General features: G+C 48.3%; 1 protein-coding gene across 1 annotated transcript in view; it reads right to left on the bottom strand.

Annotated features, from left to right (window-relative positions):
• XKR6 (XK related 6) overlaps positions 1-22407 on the bottom strand; it is a 30419-nt gene extending 8012 nt beyond the window's left edge. The window contains exon 1 of the mRNA XM_019537193.1: positions 22208-22407. Coding sequence (XP_019392738.1) covers positions 22208-22391 — 184 coding nt within the window. The 5' untranslated portion in view covers positions 22392-22407. The remainder of the gene's footprint in view (positions 1-22207) is intronic.
• Positions 22408-25695: the final 3288 nt, after the last annotated feature.

Below are 25695 nucleotides of genomic sequence, written 5' to 3'. Positions count from 1 at the left end.
GGGGGGCTGGGGGAGCAAGCAGGGGATGGCGCCTGGCAGGGGCCCCCCCATGGTCCCCTTCCCCTTCCTCTAGCCCTGCCCCACCCTGTACTTACTGGCATGGAGCCTGAGTCCAGGTCCCTGCAGTGGCAAGCAGGAACTGCTCAAATCACCGGATCTCTGAATCTTTCTCCAAATCTTCTTTGAATCAATATGGAGGCTTCAAATTGATTCAAACCTTTTTATTAGTCTTCTGATTTGATTCAGATTCGGAGATTCGGCCACCAAATCAGGCTGAATCTTCTCTAAATGGAATCAGCACCTAAAGCTTCGCACAGCCCTAATGCAATTCTCACATCACCAGCAGAGACATCAGCAGAAACATCGGCTCTGGATGAGGGGAGGCAGCTAGCTGCCACCCCTAAGAAGAGACGCAGGATGGTTGCGTTGAGTGATTCTCTCCTGAAAGGGACAGAGTGAGCAATCTGCCACCCTGACCCTCTGGCCCATGAGATCTGCTGCCTCCTAGGGGCCCGTATCCAGAACATGGCACAGAGGATTCCTAAACTTGTCCAGCCCTCCGACCACTACCCCATGCTCCTCATTCATGTGGGCATGAATGACACGGCTCAGAGCAATCCTGGCCGGGTCATGAGTGATTACAGGGCTCTGGGGGCTGGACTTAATGGGTTTGGGGCACAGGTAGTTTTCTCCTCCATCCTCCTGGTTGCAGGCCATGGGCCTAGGGAAGATGGATGTATTGAAGAGGAGAACCAAAGGCTCCAGTGATGGTGCTACCAAAAAGGTTTCGGCCTCCTTGACCACAGTATTAACTGCAGAGACAGAGATCTGGGATGGGACGGTATGCAGCTCACATCAAATGGGAAGGTTCTTTTCTTGGCCAGGATGGTGGACAGGGGGACAACAAGAAGAGAGAGGCCAGGGGCCAGCAAACAAACTTCCATTACAACAGAAGAAGACAGGAAGGACACTATAGCATGAGCTGAGGGAGTGGAGCTCCCTCAATGTGACAGAAAACTGAGGACTTCCAGCAGAGGGCTCAAATGCCTGTACACAAATGCCAGGAGCATGGGGAACAAACAGGAGGAACTGGCCCTCCTGCTTTCCAGAAGGGATAGGGATAACAGAGACCTGATGGGATTCTACCCATGACTGAACTGTAGCTATAGAGGGCCACACCATTCATAGGAGAGATCACATTGGGAAAAAGGGTGGAGGTGTAGCTCTATATGTAAAGGAGCAGTAAACTTCATTGGAAGCTGAAATTGGTACTAAGGAAAGGTGGCTTGAGACCCTCTGGGTCAAGATACGGTGGGGGGGACATGCTGAAAGAAACCTAGCTGTAGGAATATAATACAGACCTCCAAATCAAGATGAGGAGCTAGATCTGGAATTCTCCAGAGAACTGGAAGAGGCTACGAGAGCATGGGATATGGTCATCATGAGTGACTTTAATTACCTAGACATCTCTTGGGAAGAACACTCAGCCCGATCTGACCGGTCACATACATTCCTGACTTGTATCAATGAACTCTACCTGTCTCAGGAAATATGCTCCTAGATTTAGTTTTGGCCAGTGGGGACAACCTGGTGTGTGATCTGACAATAGAGGGTAACCTGGGCAACAGTGATCACCGTCTATTGTAGGGCTGGGAAATCTGTCAGTAAGGTACAAATTCTTGACTTTAAAAAAAAGCTGACTTCAATAAACTAAGGACTTTAGTGAGGAATGCCCTACAGGATCATAGACCACAGGCAAAGAGTGTAGAAGAAGAGTGGTTGCTCCTCAAGGGCCCAGTCCTTAGTGCACAGAAGTAGTCTATACCAGTATGCAAAAAAGGTGGCATAGGGGCCGGGAGGCCATCTTGGCTCAATAGGGAAGTTGCAGGTCTTCTGAAAAAAGGAAAGGGAGGCTCACCCACAATGGAAGCTAGAAATAGGTCCCAAGGAGAACTGCTTAAGATTGGCCCACACATGTAGGGGGCAGATTAGAAAAGCAAATGTGGTGACCGAATTTAGGTTAGCAACCAAAATCAAGAACAACAAGAAGTCCTTCTATAGGTACATAGTTAAAACGAGGAAAACCAGTGGGAACACTGCTCAGTGCATCTGGACATCTGATTCATAGATTCATAGATGTAGGGTCGGAAGGGACCTTGCAGATCTTCTAGTCCGACCCTCTGCCCTGGGCAGGAGAGAAAACTGGGCTTAAATGACCCCAGCCAGGTAATCGTTGAGCCTCCTCTTAAAGACCCCCAAGGTAGGAGCCAGCACTACTTCCTTTGGAAGTTGGTTCCAGATCCTAGCTGCCCTGACCATGAATTAATGCCTTCTAATGTCTAGTCTGAATCTACTCTCTAACAGCTTATGGCCATTATTCCTTGTTACTCTGGGAGTTGCTTCAGGGAACAAGGTCTCTCCCATTCCCTGCTGGTCTCCCCTAGTGAGTTTATAGATGGCCACCAGGTCCCCCCATAGCCTTCTCTTGTGGAGGCTGAACAGGTTCAGGTCCTGTCGCCTCTCCTTGTAGGGTCTACCCTGCTGCCCCCGATCATGCGAGTGGCCTCCTCCGGACCCTCTCCATGCTGTCCACGTCCCTCCTGACGTGTGGCACCCAGACCTGGACTCAGTAATTCAGCTGCGGCCTGACCAGTGCCGCATAGAGGGGGAAGATCACCTCCTTGGCCCTGGTCGAGATGCATCTGTGGATGCACGACAAGGTGCGGTTGGCCTTCCTGACCATGTTCTCGCATTGGCGGCCCATGTTCATTTTGGAGTCAATAATGACTCCAAGATCTCTTTCTGCTCCTGCACTGGTGAGAAGGGAGTTCCCCAGCCTGTAGGTATGCTGCTGGTTCTTACTGCCCAAGTGCAGCACCTTGCACTTGTCAGTATTGAATCCCATCCTATTCTCATTCGCCCACCCCTGTCACCTGTCCAGGTCCAGATGTATCCTGTCCCTCCCTTCTGGCGTGCCCACCTCACCCCAAATCTTGATGTCATCCACGAATTAAACAGGGTGCTTTTCACTCCCTCATCCAAGTCTCTAATAAAGAAATTGAACAGTGCGGGCCCAAGGGCCCAGCCCTGGGGAATCCCACTGCCCACATCCCTCCAGGTCGAATAGGACCCATCCACCACCCTCTGAGTGTGGCCCCTCAGCCAATTTGCAATCCATCTGGCTGTGTAGACATCAATGCCACAGTCGCCTAGCTTTCTAATGAGAACGGGGTGGGAGACAGTGTCAGTGTTGGTGCCCCCCAACAGGGCCACTGCTATCGGTGGCTTCTGCAGGTGCCCCCCCAGATTCAGGAAGCACCAGTCACTCATGTCTGGGACTTCTCCTGTGCGCCATGAATTCTCAAAGAGGTTCGCCAGCAGTCCTGTGACAACTTCAGCTAGTTCGTTCAGCATTCTCGGTTGGATTTCATCCGGTCCTGCTGACTTACAGATATCCAGCCTCTCTAGCTGTACTTTCACCAGCTCTACATTGACTGTTGGTAGGTAATCACTGATCATCCCTACTGTGACTATTCTGCATCATATTTGCATTCGGCAGGCTATCGCTCTTAGACTGGTAGAATACAGGTGCAAAGCACTCGTTCAAGACTTCATTTTTCTCCTTGGTGTTGGTGATCATGAGGATACTGGGACCAGAGGTCTGCACCAATATAGCAATTCCCACATTCCTTATAGGTGAACCTGAAAAGGTCTTAACACTTTCTGATCAAGGTGAATGTTTCTTTAGAGTAGACCTAGATTTCTGCATTGCTATATACAATTACAATCTGCAATCTACTATCTGCATTGATAGTATCTGCATTGATACTATCTGATTTCTGCATTGCTATCTACAATCTAGTGTAGCTGTCTATTGATACACTACTGTACCTCCCCCTCAGGCCCAAACTACAGAGCACATCTAACACCTTCCTCTTCACACATACTTTTCCTTTTCTTCATCTCAGATAATGTGGTGCCGTAACTGCTGCCATGTGCTAGTTTCTTTATGTGGTGCCCTCCATTGCTTCATGTGGTTTGACTGGGGTTTTTAAGCTCCTGTAGTTTAGTGAAGAAAGCTTTCTAGGGTGGGATTTTCCAAAGCTCCCAGTCACTGCATACATTTGCTTTCACTGATGTCAATAAGCGTTGAAATTTCCACCACTCCTGGGCAGACAGTTCAGGTCTGGGAGCAGAGGAGAACCTCTATGAGACGTTGAGTGCCTCCCGCTCCTACTCAACACCTTTTGAAACACTGTGTGGTCAACATCTCTTAGGATGAATGCTCAAATTTTTAAAGTAATTTAGCAATCTCACTTTCACTGATGGGAAATAAAAGCCCTAAGGCCTTTAAAAATCTGCCCTTCAATTCTTGCCTCTCTATATATCCAATAGTTCTCCCAGCCACAATCACTGTAGTATCTGAGAAGCTCCCAATACTGAAGGTTTTACCTACCTACATGATGTCAGATGGACAAGTACATTATCCCCATGCTACAGATGAGGATCTGAGGCATGGTGAGATTACTAGAGTTGCCCAAGACCCTACAGAAAGCCTGTGGAAGGGCAGGGAATATAGATCATCCCAGACCTGGATATTATATCTACCCTCTTGGGTCAGTACTAGGAGGATTAGGAGCTGTAATTCATTTTTCCCCCCCTAGACAATGTGCATTTTAACTGCTTGAAAAAGCAGTTTTCATAGGCAGGACAAGGATTGATAATCAGTAAACCACAATTATAAGAGGTATTGGAAAACAATCAAGAGAGGGAAAAAGCAGTCAAAATACAAGGAAGAAAAAACCTTCCTTACATCGAGAGCTCATTGACTGTAGAGCTTATTGACTTCTCTGGGGAAGGGGCAGAAGCCTCATTGCTTGGCACAGTCAAAAATTAAGTGGACAAAAATACTAGTGTATATTGTAGGGAAAAAGCTTGTACTGGCCCAGAGAAGGAGATTGAGCAGAATCCCCTCCAGTGAAACGGATGGGTAGAAGCACTATACGCCAATAAAACTGCAGTCAAATCCTCCAGGGTAGGCTGAATTTCACTTGGAAGAGCCTAACTAGTAGCGTGCGTTCCCTCATTCTGATGTGAACGACTCAAAAAATAAAAAAAATAAATAAAAAAAGACATAGCAAGAATCTAATTAAGACATCCCCCAAGACTATATGATTTACCTCTTTCTGAATAGTCGATATTTGCAGGTAAGGCTTAAATGACATGTAATTCCCTTAAAACCAGACCAAATCACAATCAACTAGAAAAACGCAGTACATGAAAAGCATTTAATCATCAACTGGTCTGCATTGTTCAGGTTAAGCATTTGCATTTAACTTTACAACGGCTGTGTTCAAAGCTATCTGGCACATTGTGGATGGAAAACCAACAGCGTGCGCTTGCAGTCCTAGCTCTTGGGGTTGGCCTGTTGAGGAAATCAAGTGGGTCTTTCAAAAGGATACACATGTCATTTCATAAATAATCTACCAGCTCAGTTATTTTCCGCAATTGTAATGTACTTACCATATGATAGTCCCTAAATACTCACTGTGGTGTCTGTCCCATTAAAACTGAAAAAGATGCCTATCAAGTTGATGTTCTATTTCCTTTTTCACATTAATTCTCCTGACGACTGGTCTAAAAAAATGGGAAGATACAAAACATTCTCTCAGGTGAACTGGACACCACAGTAAGTATTCAGACTGTGACATGAACCCTTCCACCAACTCTAGCGTGGTGGCCTTGCCTGCTTCACGTTAAGTGCTAATTTCCAGTGACAAGAGGCACCTGCTCACCGGTGAGTCAGCTTTCGGTGCTGAGAAGCCTGTCATCATTTTTATTCCCAAGTGGTGCATTCATTTGCAGACGCCTTGAAGCTCAGTGTGAAATCTGCTTCTTCAACAGGTCTTATTCTTATCTATTTTTAATTTTTTTTTTTAGAAAGGGACTTACTCTCATCCCACAATGGCCACACACGAGAGCGACTCCTTTGATTTCAGAGAAATTCTTCCCAGTGCCTGTTTTACATTTGCTCCTGTAAGATTATTTTGTTGACCCTTTTTGTTTCCTCATTCTTCCTGGCAAGGGAACACTTTCTTCGTCCTCACGTTTCTAGTCATAGATTTACGTGGACAAATAGAATTCAGGAGTAATAAAGAAGTAACTGGACAGATTCCCTTGCAACTCTGCCAGCCCCGTTCACCAACAGATCAAACAATGCTCCACCAACCATAGTTAAGCATCACAACACTCCTCCAAGATAGGGAAGGAGCCTCAGACCTACAATGGAGATGGCCCTAAGGCAGGCGCAGGCAATTATTTCAGGCGGAGGACCGCTTACTGAGTTTTGGTAAGCCATCGAGGGCCACGGAGGCAGATAAATATTAATTTTCTAAATTTTTAAGGGGCCCTGCGGGCTGGATAAAATGGCCTGGCGGACTGCTTTTGGCCCACGGGCCGCATTTTGCCCACCCCTGCCCTAAGGGTTCAGTCCACAAGGTCGTGAGTGCTACCCTCAGTTCTTGTGGGCAGGTAACATCTTGCATGAATGACCAGCACCTTGCAAGACCAAGTGACTTGCTCACCATTACCCAGGTCGCCTCAATGCAACTTTAGAGAAATACGTGGTTTTGTCCAAGCGTCACACAGGTGTATAAACTCCCATGAAACTTCATGGGAACTCCTTTCCTACGTATTATTTTTCTCATCACATCTACTCCCTATTTATCTCCTCTCTAACCACCAAACATAGGCAACCCCAGGCTGGCACAGACCCAGCGTCCTCTCTCTGGCCGTGGCTAGGACCTCATGGTTTTGAAGAAGGCATACATATCTCGCAGTCAGTAGATGTGAGATAAACTGCCCTCTATATTATGTCTCCCAAAGAGAAAGAGATAATGACTTAAACTGGTTTGGGAGGCTTAATGTTCCTTCCACAACATCAGCTACCATTAATAGTGATAGCCACTCCAAATGGCATTGCTTCATCCAGTGCTAAAGTTGGAACGGTTTTGCTACATTTGCGTTGCTCCCAGTTTGTCCACATGTAACAGCCACTGCCCTTTTGACAAGGCTCCAAAGGTATGTGTTTCCATACCTTAAGGCCTGGTCTACACCTAAAGTTTTATATTGGACAGGAGTATGAAAAACCTGAACTTCTTTAACTTTGAGCTTTGACCCACAGCATGTTTACATAGGTGTAATCAAAATCACACGCAGACTGAAAGGAAATGATGCACATCTCTAACCCAGATTAAATTCCCCCTGAAGGAAGCAGGTGTATACTCCACATACCCCACCAGTGTAGGGTATACTGGTCTTGGTGTTATACAATCACAGGGTTGGAGGTCACCTCAAGAGGTGCCCAACCCCATGCATGAATGCGGGAATGTGATCTCCAGACAATCCCTATCAAATGCTTATCCTGCCTCGTCTTGGAAACCTCAGTGAAGGAGATATCACTACTTCCCTGGGCAGCCTGCTCCCTTGCTTTACCATTCTGATGGTGAGGATATCATTTTTCCCTGATATCTGAACTAAATCTACTTTGCTGCAATTTAAAACCATTGTTTCTTTACAGAAACCCCTTCCTGTTGTCTATAACTTCCCTCTCCAGGTGTAACAGAGGGTAAAGTTACACATTGCACTTTGACCATAGTAAGGGCACTTAAAATGCAAGTGCCAGCATGTTACCGTCCATTAACTTTTGCTTAGTGCCATCTGAGCATATCAGTTATGCCACTTCAGGTGAAGGTTAACTCTGGGCTGTGCTACCCAGCTCATGTTAGGGTGACTACAGTCTGCTCCATGGAGATAAAACAATCAATATGCAGGCCTCCAGCATCCCTGGATGCACCGTTCCTGCCCCTCCGCCAAGCAGGGAGAGAGCCCAGAGGTCCTGGCTCCTAGCCGCACCCCTGCTCACCAGTCCTCTAGTGACAAGACAGAACTGGGCAGCCAAGAAATGGTATTAACCCTTCATGTGCGACAGCTCACAGGACATTCCCACTTTAACATCAGTTAATATTCCATAGATTTAGTATGGTCTACATTGCAACATGTAACATCACCCTCATTCTTGCCTTTGCTTTCATGATTTTGTCCCTGCAAGTTCTTGCTGTTACTCAGTATGCTTCCTTAGTGACTCACCCTTCCTTCCGTTCCCTGAGCGCTTTCCTTTTTCATTTTGACGCATCTAAGAAACTCCTTGTGTAGCTACATCAGTCTCCTGCCACTGGTCCCCTGTCATCTGCCTGTGGCCAGCTCAGAGCAGCAGTTTGTAAGGAGCAACTGGAGCTGCTGGCTATATTCAGTTACCCAGGGATAGATGTCCATCTGTCCCTTCCTGATCCCAGAATAATTTAGTGTACAGAAATGCTGTAAGTCACACTGGTATAGTTGTTCATCTCTCCAAAGCCTTGTCTAATTAGGTCAGCAACATTTTACCAGTGCAGTTTATGCTGTTAGAGGAACTGGTTTCAATTATGTTGGCCAAAGTTTTTTTTTTTTTTTTTTTTTGCTGGAATAAGAGCATCTCCAGGGAAGGAGTTGGCAGCATCACTATAGCAGCAAGCCCTTTTAACTGTAGGCCAGTCCTGCCTCTGCTGGTAATAAAGAAAGAGGATAAATGAGAAGAAAAAACTGTGGGTGCTTTGCTCCAACTACTGAACAATTTATTTTCAGAAGGGTTGCTGGTCAGTATTGGTCACCGATTGTCAAAGAGCTTATACACAGGTACCAACAACCCAGTTGGATGTGCACAGCAATAGGCTGGCACACACAGGCTGATGTACTTGGGACTTGTTCTATACTGGAAGAACTGTGAGCTTCCAACAAACCCATCCTCTAAGGTGGGTATATTGACGGGGACTCAAAGGAGGAGAAGGATGTGGCTAGTTCATCAACGTGTTTACCACATCTCTGTTCTGTTGCTGAATTCACCTTGCTTGCCCTTCCTTTACTTTACTGTTCTGAACCAAACGCAACCTTAAAAATATATCTGATAACAGTGATTTCTACCCAAAGAGCCATACATTTATTACACATGAGGATGGGGAACACCCATCACTTTGGTCACTTGATGAGCCACCCTTGTTTTAAAGGGGTGTCTGAAATCACTAAGGATGATGGCTATTAATTATGATTGATGACACAGGTCATCAAAGAGGGTATTTAATTAATTCCACGTGCAAGTAAGCGTGTGCATAGGCATGTATGGAAGGAAACTAAACTAAAAAGCCATCACCGATATTTAATTTGGGAAGGGACAAAAGTTAGCACGTTGCCTTGGTTATGGAGGGATGGTTTTCTAGGGATGGAAGGATTGTTTCCAAAAAGGGAAAATGCAAGCTTTGGTTACCTGGACAGAAATTTTCTGCAATGGGTTTGCTAGACATGCAGATCCAGAAATTGTGTATATATTCACTGCAGAGTCAATCTAGACTCTTAGTTAGACGCTGGCCCTAATGTCCTTCTTTTTTCACACAAAAAACCTAGTGCTGGAATAGGCTGGCTTTAATTTTGCAGGGATCATTAGCAAATTTAGGTCCAATCGGAGGGATCACTTTCGGCCAAAACAAGGCAGGGAGGAAAACGTAAAAAAAAAATCAAAATTAAAAACTAAAACTCCTGGTTCAGTGATGATCCCTTTTATAAGAACAACTAAGAAATTGCTAAGAAAATAAATAAAACTTTGCAAACTTTCAGGCACGCGTGCCCTTCTCCAGGCTGAGGGAAAATTAAAGATGGTAAAAGTCCCCACAGATACAAAATAAACTTCATTTTGCACAGAAGAAGCTGCAGGTGGATGTCTGTTCCCCTGGGTCCACGAGAGCTCCTTTGTGTGACTGGCTCTTTGATGTGCAGATAAGGCAGGATTTCTTCCCAGGTGGTGTCAGAGGGCAGAAAGGCGTAGAAATCTTTCTTTGTTGTTTAGCAATGAAGTTTATAATCCAAAATCAGCTAAAAGTCTGCATTTTCATGTTTTTTTTTTTTGCAGTTTCATAGTTGGTCAAAGAAAAGGTATCATCTCTGAGCCAAGAGTTTTAGCCTTTTGCATTTCTTTTTATCTCAGACCAACACTGCTACCAAATACATCCCTGGAAAAAGTTGAAACATTTTGTCTTTAACATTTTTTTAAGTAAGTGTTTTATCTTTTCATTTCAAAGGAAAATCTTTGTTTTACTCCTAAAAAGAAGTAAAAAAAAAAAAAAAGCCTAAATAACCCAACGATGAAATCAAATATTTTGTTTTGGCTCAAACAAGGTGGTATGGGAGGACCCAAATGAGGTTTTTCCATATTTCACCAAGCCAAAATTTCCATTATTCTCACAGCTCTGGTTTTCAGCCCTGCTGAGTGTGCAGCAGCACTTTCACTGGGCCTGGTAACCCATGCACTTGTTCGTGAGGACACTGCAGACAGCATCCAAGTGCTGATAGTCCTCCAGGGTCTTCCCACAATTCTCCCTGCATGCTGAGACGGTCAGGCAAACTTTCCTATGACTCACGGAGAAAGAAGCAGTGAGCAGCTCTGCTCACCGCAATACGAACCATAGGTATTCATTCCCCCCCGAAGTCCCAGCCACACACAGAAACGGTACCAGTGAGCTAATCCGGGGGTTCAGATGCGCGTGCGAATCCCCTCAGCTAGCTCTGCAGTAAAGACACGCTCTGAGAGAGACGGGGCAGCGTGAAAGCCACTGCAGCATAAGAAGGCATTCATTTACATATGTACATTTTTCAAAGAGACAGTCCAAAATGTCAGGGCACGTTCATCGTTATCGACCTTCGGTGTGTTCACGGCCATAGTTGCAAATACAGCAGCTGCCCGTCTTTCTCTCCCTCTGCTCGGGCTGTGTCCCCAGAACATCAGCTCAACGCAGAGATGCAGGGACCCAGCACAGCCGGCTGACCGAGGCCTCTCATTACGTCCACCCAGGATCGTTGCAGTGCCATGAGATTCACTTTAACACATGCTTTGGCCGTGCGTGCATAGCCCATACAGCTTTGCTTGATCTTTTCCATCCGACCGGTGTGTCACGGTGCGACGTGTATAATCTCCCCAGCCCACTCCCACCTCTGAGGGGCAGCAAATTCTACCCCAACGGGTTAAATGCCTCTTAGGTCTAATGTCTGTCCTATGTACGGATGGAAGTTGTCTTAGCAGGGACACTTGTCCTGGGCACTGCTATGCAGGGAGTGGAGAGAGGGGAGACGAGCTCATGAAAATCTGTCAGTAGCATTTTCAAAGAGTGCTCAGTCTCGGCCTCGCAGCCCGCCTTCGACATTTGAAAATCTCCCCCAGCACTTGCACCTGAAGCGCTTTGCAGGCCGTACCCACATCATCAGACTTTCTTTATTTGCTTCTTTTTTCCTTTCTTTCCCCCAGGTCCGTGGTTAGGCCCCTGGCTCTGAAATCAGATTAACAGGAGCCACATGTAACCCGCCGCAAGCCGTGCAGCTCTGCCTGGCTCAGGTCTGACTGTAGGCTCAAGGCCCCAGCCTTCTTCCCCTGCTCCCAGAGCAATGGAAATGAAAAAACTAATTCAAAAAGAAAAGGGGGAAATTATTGGCTGCGCTTTCTGAGTCCTCATTCAGGAGAACATTTCAATAGCAGGGAGAAAATCACATTGTAATTCCGCTTTTAACTCACTCTTTTCCCTGCATGTACCTGATACCTCTTGTGGCCCTTTAGCCTTGACAAAACTTTACAAGTCAGAAGCATCCCTACCTGCTCAGCCCGGGAGCTCTGTGAACAGCTAAGCACAGTACTTTGAAATAAGGGAAACCACTTAAACTCCTGCACGCTAGACTGAATCATTTCTGCAAGTCCTTGCAATGAAACCCCCAGCACATCGGTGTTCAGCAGGTTCGACGCTTCCAGCGGTCAACCCGAATCTCTTGTATTCAACCTAAAAGAGCAGCTCCATTAGGTAGGAGGAGTAGGAAGGTTTTATCCTGTACAAAACCAGCCACTCCGCCCGGGCATTTGCGATCAGCTCAGAAACTTGACCCTCCACTCACAGGTAAATCCAGCATCTTAACATAGTCACTTTTATTTGGAAGGCGATTCCCAGCACTTTAAATAGCATATCGAGGCGTCGAAGGCTGACTCTCCTGGGTTTCTCTCTTTGGAGGGCTGGTCCAGAGGAGTGATGCCAAATGCAAAACAACCCACTTCGTTCGCATGGTCCTGGCAATGCTTTTGGATCAGTTAAGAGAAATCTAGAGAGGGGGCAAAAAACTCAACCTGGATGCACACTCACTGGGCAACGTCAGGGCACTTTGTCCGGTATAGTTAGAGGACACGTGTCGGCAGCGCTCCCCTTTGTCACCTTACCCTTTATAATGCTTTTTGTTTGTGTGTGTGAGCTGGTGCAATGTCCCAGTGTAAACTGCAGGTAAGGGGAGTTGTTTCCTGAAAAGAAGGAGGAAGGGTATCTCAACAGTGGCACACAGAGCTGGACTCATTAAGTGACACCGGCAAAACACTGCTGTGAGTGTTGTGATACCGTGATTTGAGCCTGACTTCGTGCAGCAAGTGTTTCTCTTGCAATCTCATGGTAGCAGGCACTAGAGAAATCAGGTACTGCAGGGACACTAGGGATCTCGGTTATCTGGGGGGGGTTTCTGTGCACCAATACACTCTGCAATGGTTGAAGCAACTCATATCAGACCAAAACTCAACTCTGCTACATCAACTTGAGTGTTGCTGTAAGCGGTTCCCTGCTCGCTCCACCCCCAGCGCTTTGGCTCTTCCCAGAAATTCGGCCGTATACAGAACTGAGTTTGAAACTGGATCCTCCCTATGCTTCCCAGTGAGCAGGCTGGACTGCCTCAGAGATTGAAACATGCGTTCGTTTCCCTACTGCAAATCCCCATTGCACCTTCGAGTAACTCATCAGCTGGATCCTGCAACAGGGAAATGGCTGAGGTTTGAGGAGTGCTACCACCAGTGAGCGTTTGTGTGAAAATGTGAACGTACGGAGGGCATCGGGGACGAAAGGGTCAGTCGAGTGCCACGTTAGACAAAAGACATCTCAGGAGCCGACTTCGCTGGCTCGGTAAATTTGCTGCGCCTTAAGGTCATGACCACCAGCTTCCCAAAACCCACTATGCGAATGAGCATCAAGCTTCAGAAACCGCTTGTTGAATATTTTTGCTGGCTCATTTTCAAGACAGCTTCTTGCAGCCTGGGCTCTGTGCTCCTCTGCTGGGACAGAAATAGGCAGGGTGCATGCTTTTGGCGCACCCCACGAAGGAAGACGTGACCTCAGCTCATCCAGAGGATCGTGCATTATGGATTGGGGAGAGGGTCGAGCTGTGGATTCAAACAGATTCATTTCCCTATGCTTTACCAGCCAGTGAAAGGCAGCACGGGACAGTGAAGTGCAGGGAGGAAGAGTAGCCAGGCATGTCTGCCTTCCAGCCACGGTTCGGCCACCGCGGTGTTTTTACGCTCGAGACGGCCCAGTGGTATAGAGAAACCTGAGCGAGCTCCTGATGAGGACACCTGGGTACCAGAAGCATTTGGGCTGCAGAAGCATGATTTTCCCAGCCAGGGGGGCAGCTGTCCTTTGCACGACCGGAGAAAGATCAGGCCTTCTGCCTCAGTTTCTCTCCTTGTATGCCACCCACAGGTTTGCTGTGAGGATTGCTTGATTCACGTTTGCACAGTGCTTTGAAGCTGGCAAGCACTACGCGTTCCTGCCACCGGGACCTGCAGGGCGCAAGCTCTGCTTCGCGCCGCACTCATGTCGTGGCACGTATCACTTGGTTTTGCTGTCATTAAACCGTGACCACGTGTCAGGTGCTTTACACAACTATGTGAGACGTGACTCAAAGGGGTTTCAGCAGCGCTGCAAGAAGAGTGAATTGGAGTCCAGCAGAGATTTGCCACCTTGGGGTCTGATGTCTTTTCGGGGGCTCATGGAAGGAAATGAAAAGACCTCAGATAAGTTCAAATGCTTTATCTATGATAAACTGGCACAGAAGAATAGGTTGGAAAGGGCCCTCAGGGGGTCATCTAGTTCAGCTATCTGTTCAAGGCAGGATCATCTGTATTTACAAGACTCAAACTGAAAAACTCAATATAGACTAAATGGGGCGATCCCACCACTTCTCTGGGCAGCCTGTTCTCATGTTTAACCACTGTGATAATCAGAAAGTTCTTCTTAATCTCCAGCCTGAATTTCCTGTGTTGTAATTTAAGACCCTTTCTTAATGTCCCAGCCCCAATGGACATAGAGACCAATTGGTCACCCTCCTCTTTACAAACACTATCCTTGTAGTTGAAGACTGAAGGGGGAATCCCCCTGAGACTTCTCTTTTCTGGATAATAGAGACTAAATGATGCCACTTCTTCCACACGTTCATGATTTGTCACATTTTTCTCAGCCTCTAAATAATTTTTGTTGCTCACTGCTGGATTCATACTTTGTCTACTTCTTTCTGGAAGCATGGTGGCCAAAACTGGATGCAGTACTCCAGACTAGGCTAATGCAGGTGTGAATCATTCAGTCCAACCCAATAGGGGAGCCGTACCCCCAACTTTGAAACCCAAGTGCTCACATAAGTTCCTAACTTTGGATGCTCGGTTTTGATATGTGGACCTGAAACCTGGTGTAAAAATTTTTTTCTTCCTTAAGTACAGCGACAGCTAAGGCTTCATCCTGATTATTACAGGATAGACATAGTGGCATCTACCACACTAAATCCCATGCAGTTCAACAGCACTTTGCATAATGAAGAATTACACTGAAAATCTCCTTTGGGTCAACAGCAGCCCTTGTTAGGGATTTGCAAGGTTGGGTTATTGTCAATGGGTGTACAAGTCTCTTCACGGTGGACACGTTGAATGCGGTAGCCTCAGACAGGCAAATACCCAGCAAAAAGACTGCACAAAGCACTTGTGACATCAGTAGGAGGACATCAGTGCTTTCTTTTAAATCCTATTAAGTCTAAAGGATCCACATGAGAAATTAAATGGAAGAAATAATCCGTTTAAGAGCAGCAAGTGTCTCTCTAGCAATGGTAACTTCCTGCATAGCCATTCATCCCTTCAGGTGCTCCTCCTAACAGAGGGCATCACTGTACTGGCGGATCACCAGGTCCATCTCAAATAAGCTTCCTCCAGCCTCTTTTCTGAGCCATGTCTGCTCACTTTATCAAATAAAATCTGATTTTGCTGCCTTTTCCCACTGGTAGCACTGCAGAATTGATGCAGCTAATTATGATGGATTTGTGGGGGGTGGTCAAGTCCTACTGTAATCACCAGGAGTTGACTTTAAAGATGCTGGGTGCATCTACATGTGCACTTTACAGGGAGCTAATTAGCTCCCCAGTAAAGCATGACCGTCTACACGTGCACCCCTATTAGGGTGCAGTAGACTAATTCCGTTGTAGCATGGTACTGCTCGACACAAGTGCTATCCTACAGCAGAGTAGTTGTGTGCAGTGAAATGCATATGTAGATGGTTATGGGGCTGGCTGGGGCACGAGGGTGCTACAGCTCTGCAACGTAGCACCCTTGTGCCCCAGGCAGCCCTTCCACAACATGTTGAGCTGGGCAGGAGCAGTCCTGGGCTGGCAGCCTGACCCCTCCACAGAACTGCTGTCAACTGGGGCTGAGCCACCCCAGTTCAACATGCTGTGGTCTTGGGTGCACATGTAAATGCTGCACCTGGGAGCAGTAAACTCCAGTGTGAACTGCACCAGAGTTTTTTGCTAACTGCAGGTGTCCATGCGCCAGGAAGGCAGCGTGAGATGGGACTAGTGTGATCACTAGGTGGTGTCACAGCCACCTTTAGAGGCAGGTTGAGTGAGGCACTTAGGCAAGTTTGGAGGGAGAATTCTTCCACGTACCATGTAGAAAACTGGCTGGACTGTCGCCCTCAGAGGGTAGTAATCAATGGCTCAGTGTCTAGGTGGCCACCAGTATCAAGTGGAGTGCTGCAGGGTCGGTCCTGGGGCCAGTTTCGTTCAATGTCTTCATCAGTGCTCTGGAAGATGGGAAGGAGTGCACCCCCAGAGAGTCTGCGGATGACACCAAGCTACAGAGAGTAGTAAATATGCTGGAGGATAGAGCTAGGATTCAGAGAAACCTCAACAAATTGGAGGACTGGACCAAAAGAAATCTCATGAGGTTCAATAAGGACAAGTCCTGCACTTAGGACAGAGCAATCCTATGCACTGGTGCAGGCTGGGGACCGGCTGGCTAAGCAGCAGCTCTGCAGAAAAAGGACCTGGGGGTGACAGTGGGCAATAAGCTGACTGTGAACAAACAGTGTGCCCTTGTTGCCAAGAAGGCTAAAGGCATCCTGGATTGCACTAGTAGGAATGCTGCCTGCAGAGCGAAGGAAGTAATTATTCCCCTCTAGTTTGCACTGGTGAGGCCAATCTATGTCCAGTTTTGCACACACACCCCCGCCGCAAAAAGGAGGTGGACAAACTGGGGACAGTCCAGCAGGGGTGGGCAACAAAATGGTTCAATGGGTGGGGGACATGCTTCTGAGGAGGCTGAGGGAACTGAGCTTGTTTAGTCTGGAGAAGAGAAGACCGAGTGGGGGATTTAGTATTGGCCTTCAGCTCCCTGCAGGGGGGTTGCAAAGAGGAGGGAGCTGGGCCGTTCTCAGTGGGGGCAGATGACAGGACAAGGAGCAATGGGCTCAAGGACATAGGAAGGACCAGACTCTATTCTACCCATTGGGTGTCTAGGTGGATTAGGTGTCTAAATGCACGCCTATTCCACCCTGTTCAAGTCTGGAAAATGCATGAGTGTATCGTCTTGTCTAACACGCCATCATTTCTCCCCTAAGCCTAAGTGTAAGGACTGGGGTGCAGGCTGTCTGGAGCAGCAGTTGGGCCACTGAGAGAGGGCAAGAGCCAGATAACAGGCAAAGTCAGGGGGCAGGAATCAGAGACTGAGTTACCAGCTCCGAAGGGAAATCCAGGGGCAGAATTCAAGTCATGGGCCGAGTCAATATTTGGGAGTCAGAAGCTGGTGCGGAGAAGTCCAAGCTGAAGCCAGGGCATAACGGGAGGCAGAGGCAGGGGCAGGACACACCAAGAATGAGAGCTGGGGTCAAGGGACTCCACGAGTCAGAAACTGCGTGACCATATCCAACGGGACTTTCCAAAAAGTCAAAGTCTAGGAACAGCACGGAGCAGGATCAGGAAACCAGAGTGCTCCCAGCTCGGAGAGGGCTTACCAGAGCAGTTTTGTTTCAAGGACTTGAGCAGGGTGGAACGGATTCGCAAGCAGGTGCCTGCTTCCACTCCTGTGCCGAAGACATGGCCAAATGTTTACAAGCCTTTGGTGTAAAAAAAAGGATCCAATACCTTATAGCTAGCCCTCCACCAGGTCCGCTACCTTGAATCGGGTACACAAGCACCCCAGGCTAGATCAGGGCTAAGCTTTCACTACTGTAAATTATGCAGGTAGCAGGGACTGCGTGTCCTCAGTTCACCCCGAAGGCAGCTCTTTGCTCAAAGCAGCTAGGCTGTTACCTGCTCCTGCAGCCCAGTGGTAAGAGACCGTAACAGCATCCTTCTTCATGCAGCTACCTTAGAAGAGCTACTGGCTCCCACTGTCATTTACCTTGATGTTCAAAACCAATGCAAATCATGCTGATAAAAATGTGTCGGGGCTGAGGCCCTAGGAAATGCATTGAACAGAAATGTGTTTTCTTACTTAGTCGCTGTTGAATCACACCTCGTTTTCCTTTGATTTTTGTCTGCCTCACTACAATGATTTTGCTTGGCATTTTCTTTTCTTTTGCATAATGACATGCCTGAGCTGGAAAGGTGCACGTGACCGAATTGAGGTAGCCCCAGTGAATCCTTGCACCGTAGCAAGGAACGATCAGTCACTCCTAGGAAGCTTTGCAGCTCTGGCTGCATTAGCAAAGTGTTCAGCCCACTCAGCACAGCACACTGCTCAAGTGGCAGCAGGGCAACACATTCAGCATCTAAAGAACTGCCGGATGTGCACAGAGCCAGCAAAGTGAAAATGCGCATCTGGATCTCAAGAGCTCGGGCATTGGAGTGGGCAGGAGAAGGACTCTTCACCGCTCAGCCGCAGCCTGATCACTGATGCTGGCTGGCAAGAGGTGCAGCCTGGAGAGCGATGGAGCTAAGAGGAAAAACCCATTCGCTGCGCGGCAGAGATGAGCATGGTAAAAGTCCAGCCACCTGATCAATGAACTACGCACTCATACCCTGATCTGGTGTTTCAACAGGTTAGGTTTATAGATTTTAAGGGCATGATGGGCTCCTTGTTCAACTGATCTGATGTCCTGTATTATACAGGCCCAAGAATATCACCCAAATTCTCCTCGGTACTTGTGTTGGACTGAAGTGCGCCTTGTAGAAAGGAATGATGATTGATTAGCTGATTGTTCGATAGGCAGACAGAGCCAAACAAGGCCAAGACAAACCAGGGGTCTTAACTCTAATCCTTGGTTGGTCGCTACACGGTGTCACAGAAAGCCACAAAAATAACGACATCCCAAGTGCTAGCATTCCCTTGCTGAGTATTGATTGCATGTGTCTACGTTCCCTATAGTAAAGTCACGCTGTGCTGGTGTGAAGACGTTTAAGTGCTCTTTGCATGAATGCAATACTTGTAGCTCCTTCTTCCAGTGTGATGGTGGTCACATTTGCTATACCATTTACAGGCAGGGAATCCAACGTGTAGGAAGGGGAACCAAATGGTCCAGGATCACACAGTGGGTCGGGGTGGAACTGGGGCTAGACTGCAAGTCTCTTGACCCTCAGCTCCCTGAGCAACACCGCAGACCACTGTGCGGGCATGAGAGCTGGGGGGATCCGGTTTTCCCAACTCATAGCGACTTGGAAGATCTCAGCCGATTTCCTGCTTTGCATCAGGACAAAATGGAGCCCTTTCAAAGCCTGTCATAGAAAAAAAGAGACACCAGCCCAATCATAAAGGCATTCATCGGGAGTGTGGATCACATGCCTACTCTGTCGCATTCAGAGAAGGCCCTTGATCCTGAATCTACAAGGAAGCTCAAGTATGGAAATTGTCTATGAAAGCATCTTGGCCACTGTGTCCGGTAAGCAGGTTGCAGCTGTATTAGGTCTGGAGGAAAAAGCAATCAGGACTCATGGTAGAGGCGATATTTTTTATTAGACCAGCTAGATTTTTGCAAAAAATGTCTTTAATTGCAAGCTTTTGGGTACAAACACCCTTCTTCAGGCATCAGAGAACAGATTGTAAACGTCCTCCTGAACTTTCACTTCTACCCAGGAGAACATTTACAATCTGTTCTCTGATGTCTGACGAAGGTTGCTTGTGCCCAAAAGCTTGCAATTAAAGATTTTTTTTTTTTGCAAAAATCTAGTTGGTCTAATAAAAGAGATCACCTTTACCATGAGTCCTCTTGGCCACTGGGCACCTACCTAATCTAGTACGGGCATGTTCTGAGGGATGCATCTACACTGCTTCCCCTGAAAGGACTCTAACTTCTCCCCCATGGACATTTAATTATTGATGCAAAATGGAGCTGCGCAGATAGGACACTGAGACTGGGGCTATAGCCCAGTGCTCCAGGCATTTACACAGGGGTGTGGAAGCTCAAGCTGGGGCTGCCATCGCTCTGGTGAATGCCAGGATCGCCGGACCCCTCAGCTGGTCTCTCGCCCAACTCCATGCAGAAATGGAAAGATCATAGAACCATATAATCATGGGAGTCCGGTACTTCAGCTGCAGCCTGACCAGTGTCATGTAGAGGGGGAGGATCGCCTCCCTGGACCTGCTTGAGATGCACGTGTGGATGCACGACAAGGTCCGGTTAGCCCTGCCAACCGTGACCTCGCATTGTCGGCCCATGTTCATCTTGGAGTCAATAATGACTCCAAGATCCCTTTCTGCCTCCGTGCTCTCAAGAAGGGAGTTTTCCAGTCTATAAGTGTGCTTCTGGTTTCTACTGCCCACGTGCAGCACCCTGCACTTGCCAGTATTGAAACGCATCCTGTAACCTATCCAGGTCTTGTTGCAGATCTTGCTGGGGACAGGTGAACTTTCAACGTTGACATTTTCTATTAGCCAAAAATCACAACCAAAGCTTTGCAGACCTGTAGCAGGATGTGGAAGCAGGAACAATAATGGGATTAAGAATGGGTGACCAGGGCATGACCTCCAGGTGCTCAGGGCAGAGCGGAGAGGAGTGGGGGGCAGGACCTTCCCCCTCAGCCTCCCCGTCTCCCCATAGGAGAGGGACCATGAGGGGAGGTGTCACCACCAGTTGCACATCCACAAGCAGTGGCATGGACAGTGATGCTACAGAAGCAGCAGCAGAGGACTTTTCTAAGTCCCCTCCTTTCCCCTCGTTGCTCAATGGCGCCTACTCTTCCTCCCCACCCTCCCCACTACTCTGCTGCCTCCAATCTTCCCTCCCCACCCCCTCCCCTCCATGCACCGGGGCATGTCCTCTTCTCCCTGCTCCCCCACCCACCGCTGCACTTGTCCCCACTGTGTCCACCTGAACTGGGGGCAAGGGGGAGCTGCTCCTGCCTGCTTTAGCCACGCTGTGCTCTGGGGAGCCGGTCTCAGCCAAGGACGGCAGCAGGAGTCAGACCCCTTCTCCCGGCTGAGCCTGGCTGGAGCGGGGCAGGATCAGCTCTGGAGCTCCTCGATTTGCCCCGGTCAGATCTGCCTCATCAGCACTTTAACCCTTCCCTGGACCTGCAGCCACCATTGAGTTAAGGGCTTGGCCCTGTGGATCGCCAAATGAGTCGGTAGCAGCTGCGAGACTGAAGCAGGGTTAACCTGGTTACTGGCAGTGACCTTTCTCCTGAGGTCCCTTCCAACCCAAACTTTCTAACTTTCTAAGATTTCCCTTGCAGCAGCGTCCTGCCCCCAATCTGCTCCATGCAGCCGCAACCTCGAGTCCCTCTGCCCTCGCTGCAGCGCCGTGGGGTGTAAATCCCATCAGGTACAAGTCTGCTGCTCAGGATGCAAACTCGACCCGGTAAACCTCCAGCCAGAAGTTTTTTGTGGCTCTCTGTGACTCCCCACTGACACTGTGTCTAACCCTACCTGGAAGCATATGCTGGCATCCTGATGGCTCTGGCCTGTTTGCTCAGGGAAGAGGATGAGCATCACATCCATGACAAGACTGAGCGAGACAAGCTCTGATCAGAGCCTCCTTTGGCACTGTCAGGACCCAGGCACGGCTCTCTTGCTTCAGCAACGGACGTAGCAGTGGGCCAGGCTATAGTCGCACCTATGCCAATAGGCAGTGACACCTACACGCAGAACGTCAGCTCCAATAAGCAGGGCCGTTGCTCTGAAACATCCCCATCGGTCCTAAAGCGCAGGCTGTGGGCGGCAGTCGGTGCATTCACGTAGCAGGCCGGCTGGAAGAAGCTTGCAGCAGCCCGCGCTCGCCCGGCTGCAGGAGCCTGCAGGTTGGCAGGGACTACAGCCCATCTGTGGGCAGTAAAGCCTGGCTGCAGACTGCCTCGGAGGACCGAGCAGCCGACATAGATGGCCACAGGAAGCTAAAGGCTCCTAGCAATGTGTTTCCTTGCTTATTGCAGTAATTACCTTGGCCCTGGCTCCGCAAGCTCCTGTTTGAGGTGGGTTTCACTATACGTCTACGGCGCCTGGCACGCCATACCGGCATTTGCCAGTGGCTGACATACAGCAGCAACTGAGGCAATACAGTGGCCGCCTCCTCTTGTCCCAAGAAGAGTGATGCCCATCAGCATGTCCTTCCTCATTGCCAACGATGATTTTCAGGGAGTTCGCCTGGGCTAGAGCAGACAGAGCACTGCACAGCCATTGACCACGTTGCCCTCATGGCAACCCTCTGAGGCCAAGAGGATGAACCGTCCCATCTGCGCGGATGGGGAAACTGAGGTGCAGAAGGCTTCTGTTGACTCACCCGCTGCCAAGGAGCCAGTAGCAGAGCCAGGGGGCCAACCAAGGATCTCCTCTTTCCCAGCCTTGTAACCAGCCCTCTAGACCTCGTTGGTAGCCCAGAGGCTCAGCTGGGAGCGTTTTCTCTAGCTGAAGGAGCAGAGATTTACCAAGCGAGCGCAGCAGGGACCTGGAAGGAGTTTTGTACACAGAGGCATCACCTTACGCAACGGCCGAGGCCGCGTGGACCGTCGGCAAAAACATCCATCGGCCACTGAGCAAAGGAGTGCGTGTGGGGTCGGGGCGGGCGCGAGGGGCACTTACATGGTAATGTTTCTGCACGGTTCTTTTGGATCATAATGCAGAGCTGTAGCACCAGTTGGGGGGCGCTCTCGAGGAAAGTCTCCAGGAGGCGCAACATGTTTACGTCTGCATATTCGTACATCATAGCCCAGTAGAAGCGCCGCTGGTGTTCCTTCTGCCGCTGGCTCTGGATCCCCAGGTACATGGTTCGGATATACCTGCAAGACAAGCCAAGAAGGAGTCAGCGGTAGCGCAACAGCACAATGGCACCAGCTACCGTGTCACGTGAGCCCGTGGCCCAGGCAAGGGGAGCAGCTTGAGCAAGGACAACGCGTGCTCTCTACAGGGGCTGACGGGCTCTTAGATTTGCAGATGGTCGAAACCAACTCCCTCCCGACTTACAACCTGCCTTGAACCCCACCACTTTCTAACCCCAAGTGCAAGGGGCCCTGACCACCAGCACAAAAAAATTACATTCAAATAAGAAACTGATACCTCACCTCGTTTTCCCAAGGAAAAAAGGGGGAGAGAAACCCACCCAACCAATACTAGTCTTGCCATTGAGTAGAGCTGATGTACAAAGAGCCTGGAGATGACACCGGTATAAGATGTGGAAGAGAATAAATCAGACTCCTCTCCTCCTCTTAAGGCAGGGAAGCCTTAATTTTGTTGACTGGAAGCTTCTTCAAGAGCTTCTTCAAGACCAGACCTAATTTTCCTTAGCTGACTGAAGCCAGTCACTTTTCAGAAGCAAGTACACGGACTGCAAAGTCTGCAGGGCAAAGCATGGCAGGGACCAGGCCGTTCAGGGCTTGGTGGAGTTTGGGAATGAGATGAAGCATCATCTCGTTTGCTCCACCTCTATCATACACTTCCTCTCATATGCTTCACCTCTGTTCTGTCACCACCTACCCCTCCGTATTACACGTGAGAGCATCTGTGCACCCTGTGCCTGAACTGCACTGGCTCTGCAAACACACGTTGGCCGAGCCCTGCCTTCCAGGGAGGCGACAGAGCAACGCTTTTCTAGGATACCTCTATGGACAAGCTAAATAACGATTGTCAGTCCCATGCCTGAGTCTAATCTTGTCTTGATCGGGCTCTGTTTTACCCTGCCTGGTGTTTCGTGAGTCCGCACACGCACGGCCCCACTCCCACCAGTGAGAATACTAGGCTGCAGCAATTACAGAGCAGGGAATCCGTGCACATAAAATGTGCCACCCGCCACTGTTGTTAGCAAAGACGACACCTCCTAAGAAATTAACCTCCTTCTTTCTAATATTTGTGGCTTTAATAAAGGGTTCCCTTTCCTCCTCCTCCCTCCTGAGACGACGTTATAATTGCACGCTGCGGAGCGCCAAGTCAACAGCCACGAAAATGATGCGAGGATGTTACCGATCTGGCGCAATGACTTTTCCGTAGGTTCAGAGATGAGGCGGCAAAGACCGCCGTTTAACCAAACACCACTTAAATGCAAACAGCTGGGATCATTAGGAAAACACGCGGCAGGTAAACGGATCTGTCTTTTAAAAGCAGAACGTCAGAGTGGATGAAAGCCCGGCTTCCAGGCAGATGCTGTCAGATTAAAAGGAAATATCAAGAGATGCACTTCAGAAACGATACTTTGAGGATCTTGGAGCACTGGAGCCCTTCAATATTGGCATCTACCATGGGGGGGAGGTAGGACTTGCTATACCAGTGGTGCTGAAGACGCAGCCCATGGGCCAGATCCAGGTCCTGGAGCCATAGCTTCCAGCCCCTGAAGAGGTCAAGGATTTGGGGGCAGGTGAACAGAGGCTGACCATCTCATTCCAGGGTACAGAGCCCTGCTGGGGACACATTTTGACAGTGGTGGGATGAATGATGGATGCGTTAATCCCTGAGGCTCTCTGAGCTGGCCTAGCAAATCAGGCACCTGCAGTGGTTACCGGCGCCACCCCTTGCCCTGCTCCTGGATGGGGTCTAGATCTGACCGGGGCACTCCTGTTTTATACCACTCATGCATGTCAGGTAACAGGGGCATTCCTACACGGCCCACCTGGCACTGCCTACCCAAACACTCAAAACTCATGAATTAGGCCCTCCAAACCCACGCTTTTAGTTTAAAAACAGGACAACAGGGACAGTTACAAAATCTCTAATGAGGTTTCGATTTCTGATATTGTCCTTGAGGTCCTTGAAGTCAAGTTTTCCAGCTTTCCTCTATGACCACCCAGGCTAGAAATTTTCTATAGTTTTCCCTGAATTCATACGAAAGCAGAGACTCTTATGAAATGCCAGGAATGCCAGAGCAGGGGTTTTAAGAAAAATATTAATTGCCTCAAGATTAATAATAAAAATGCATGGTGGTGGATTTTCTTAATTTTTTTTTTCATTTCAATAAAAATAGACTAATCTGCGTCATTTTTGGTCATTAGGTTCAGACTGTTATATCATAGAGAGATACTGCAATGTCTTGGGGAAATAATGAAGGGAAAGTGTGTATCATCTAAATGCACATATATAAAACACCACACACACACACACACACACACACATCACCACACACACAATGTACCTATATAAAACACTCCCCCCCCCGGCAATCCGGGCATTTCATATATGCACATGTATATTGAATGCAAGTACACACATACATAAAACACTCCTTCCCATGATTTTTTGCTAATGTTATATTTGTTCACATTTCTATTATTAGGAGACTTCATAAAAATAATCAGCATTTAAATTCTGACAAGGCCTCTTGAAGCAATTTTAAATAAGTGATTTCAAAGATTTTTTTTCCCTAGTTAATATTTTTATTCCAAAATCCTGGCATGGTGAACTTAAGAAGCATCTGTATTCCCTCTGAAAGGAATCCAAATACTAATTTAAGGATGACTTTGATGGACTTGGAGGTGCTCTGTAGTAAGTTCTGAGTACGCTTTGATGGTCTGACAATCAAAAAAAGCCAAGTAGGAAGGGAAGTGCTGAAAAGTAAGTTGAGCCAAATGCTTGAGAGCTGTTCTGCAACAATGCCTGGAAGGGAGTGATCTGGGAATTCAGAAAAGAAAAAGAACTGTGGCAGTTTCAAAAAGGAAACATTATCTCAAGGAAGGGAAGGAACAACTGTTTTGGGGACCTAGCCTAGTTGTCTGAATTAGTTAGGCTTAATTAAGTTACTGGCAGGAGATGGCATTGTTTTGGAAAAAGATAGGGGGAAGTTACATGATGCGCATAGACCAGGGGTGGGCAAAATGTGGCCTGTGGGCTGGATGTAGCCTGCCCAGCCATTCTGTTGGGCCTGCGGGACCCCTAAAAAATTTAGAAAATAAATATTTGTCTGACCCTGTCTGCCTGCCATTTGGCCCTAGATGGCTTGCCAAAACTCAGTAAGCGGCCCTCCACCCAAAATAATTGCCTGCCCCGATGTAGACTGTATTAAGATATCGGGGGATGTGGGAGGATGTGGGCACACTAGAAGGAAGCAACAGGCTACAATTGGACCTAGACAGGTTACAGGGGTGGGC

This window comes from Crocodylus porosus, unplaced genomic scaffold (genome assembly GCF_001723895.1).
Source record: "Crocodylus porosus isolate Cpor-Errol unplaced genomic scaffold, CroPor_comp1, whole genome shotgun sequence".
NCBI lineage: Eukaryota > Metazoa > Chordata > Crocodylia > Crocodylidae > Crocodylus > Crocodylus porosus.
The sequence above is the reverse complement of the archived record's forward strand: the minus strand, read 5'-3'. Positions and strand labels throughout refer to the sequence as shown.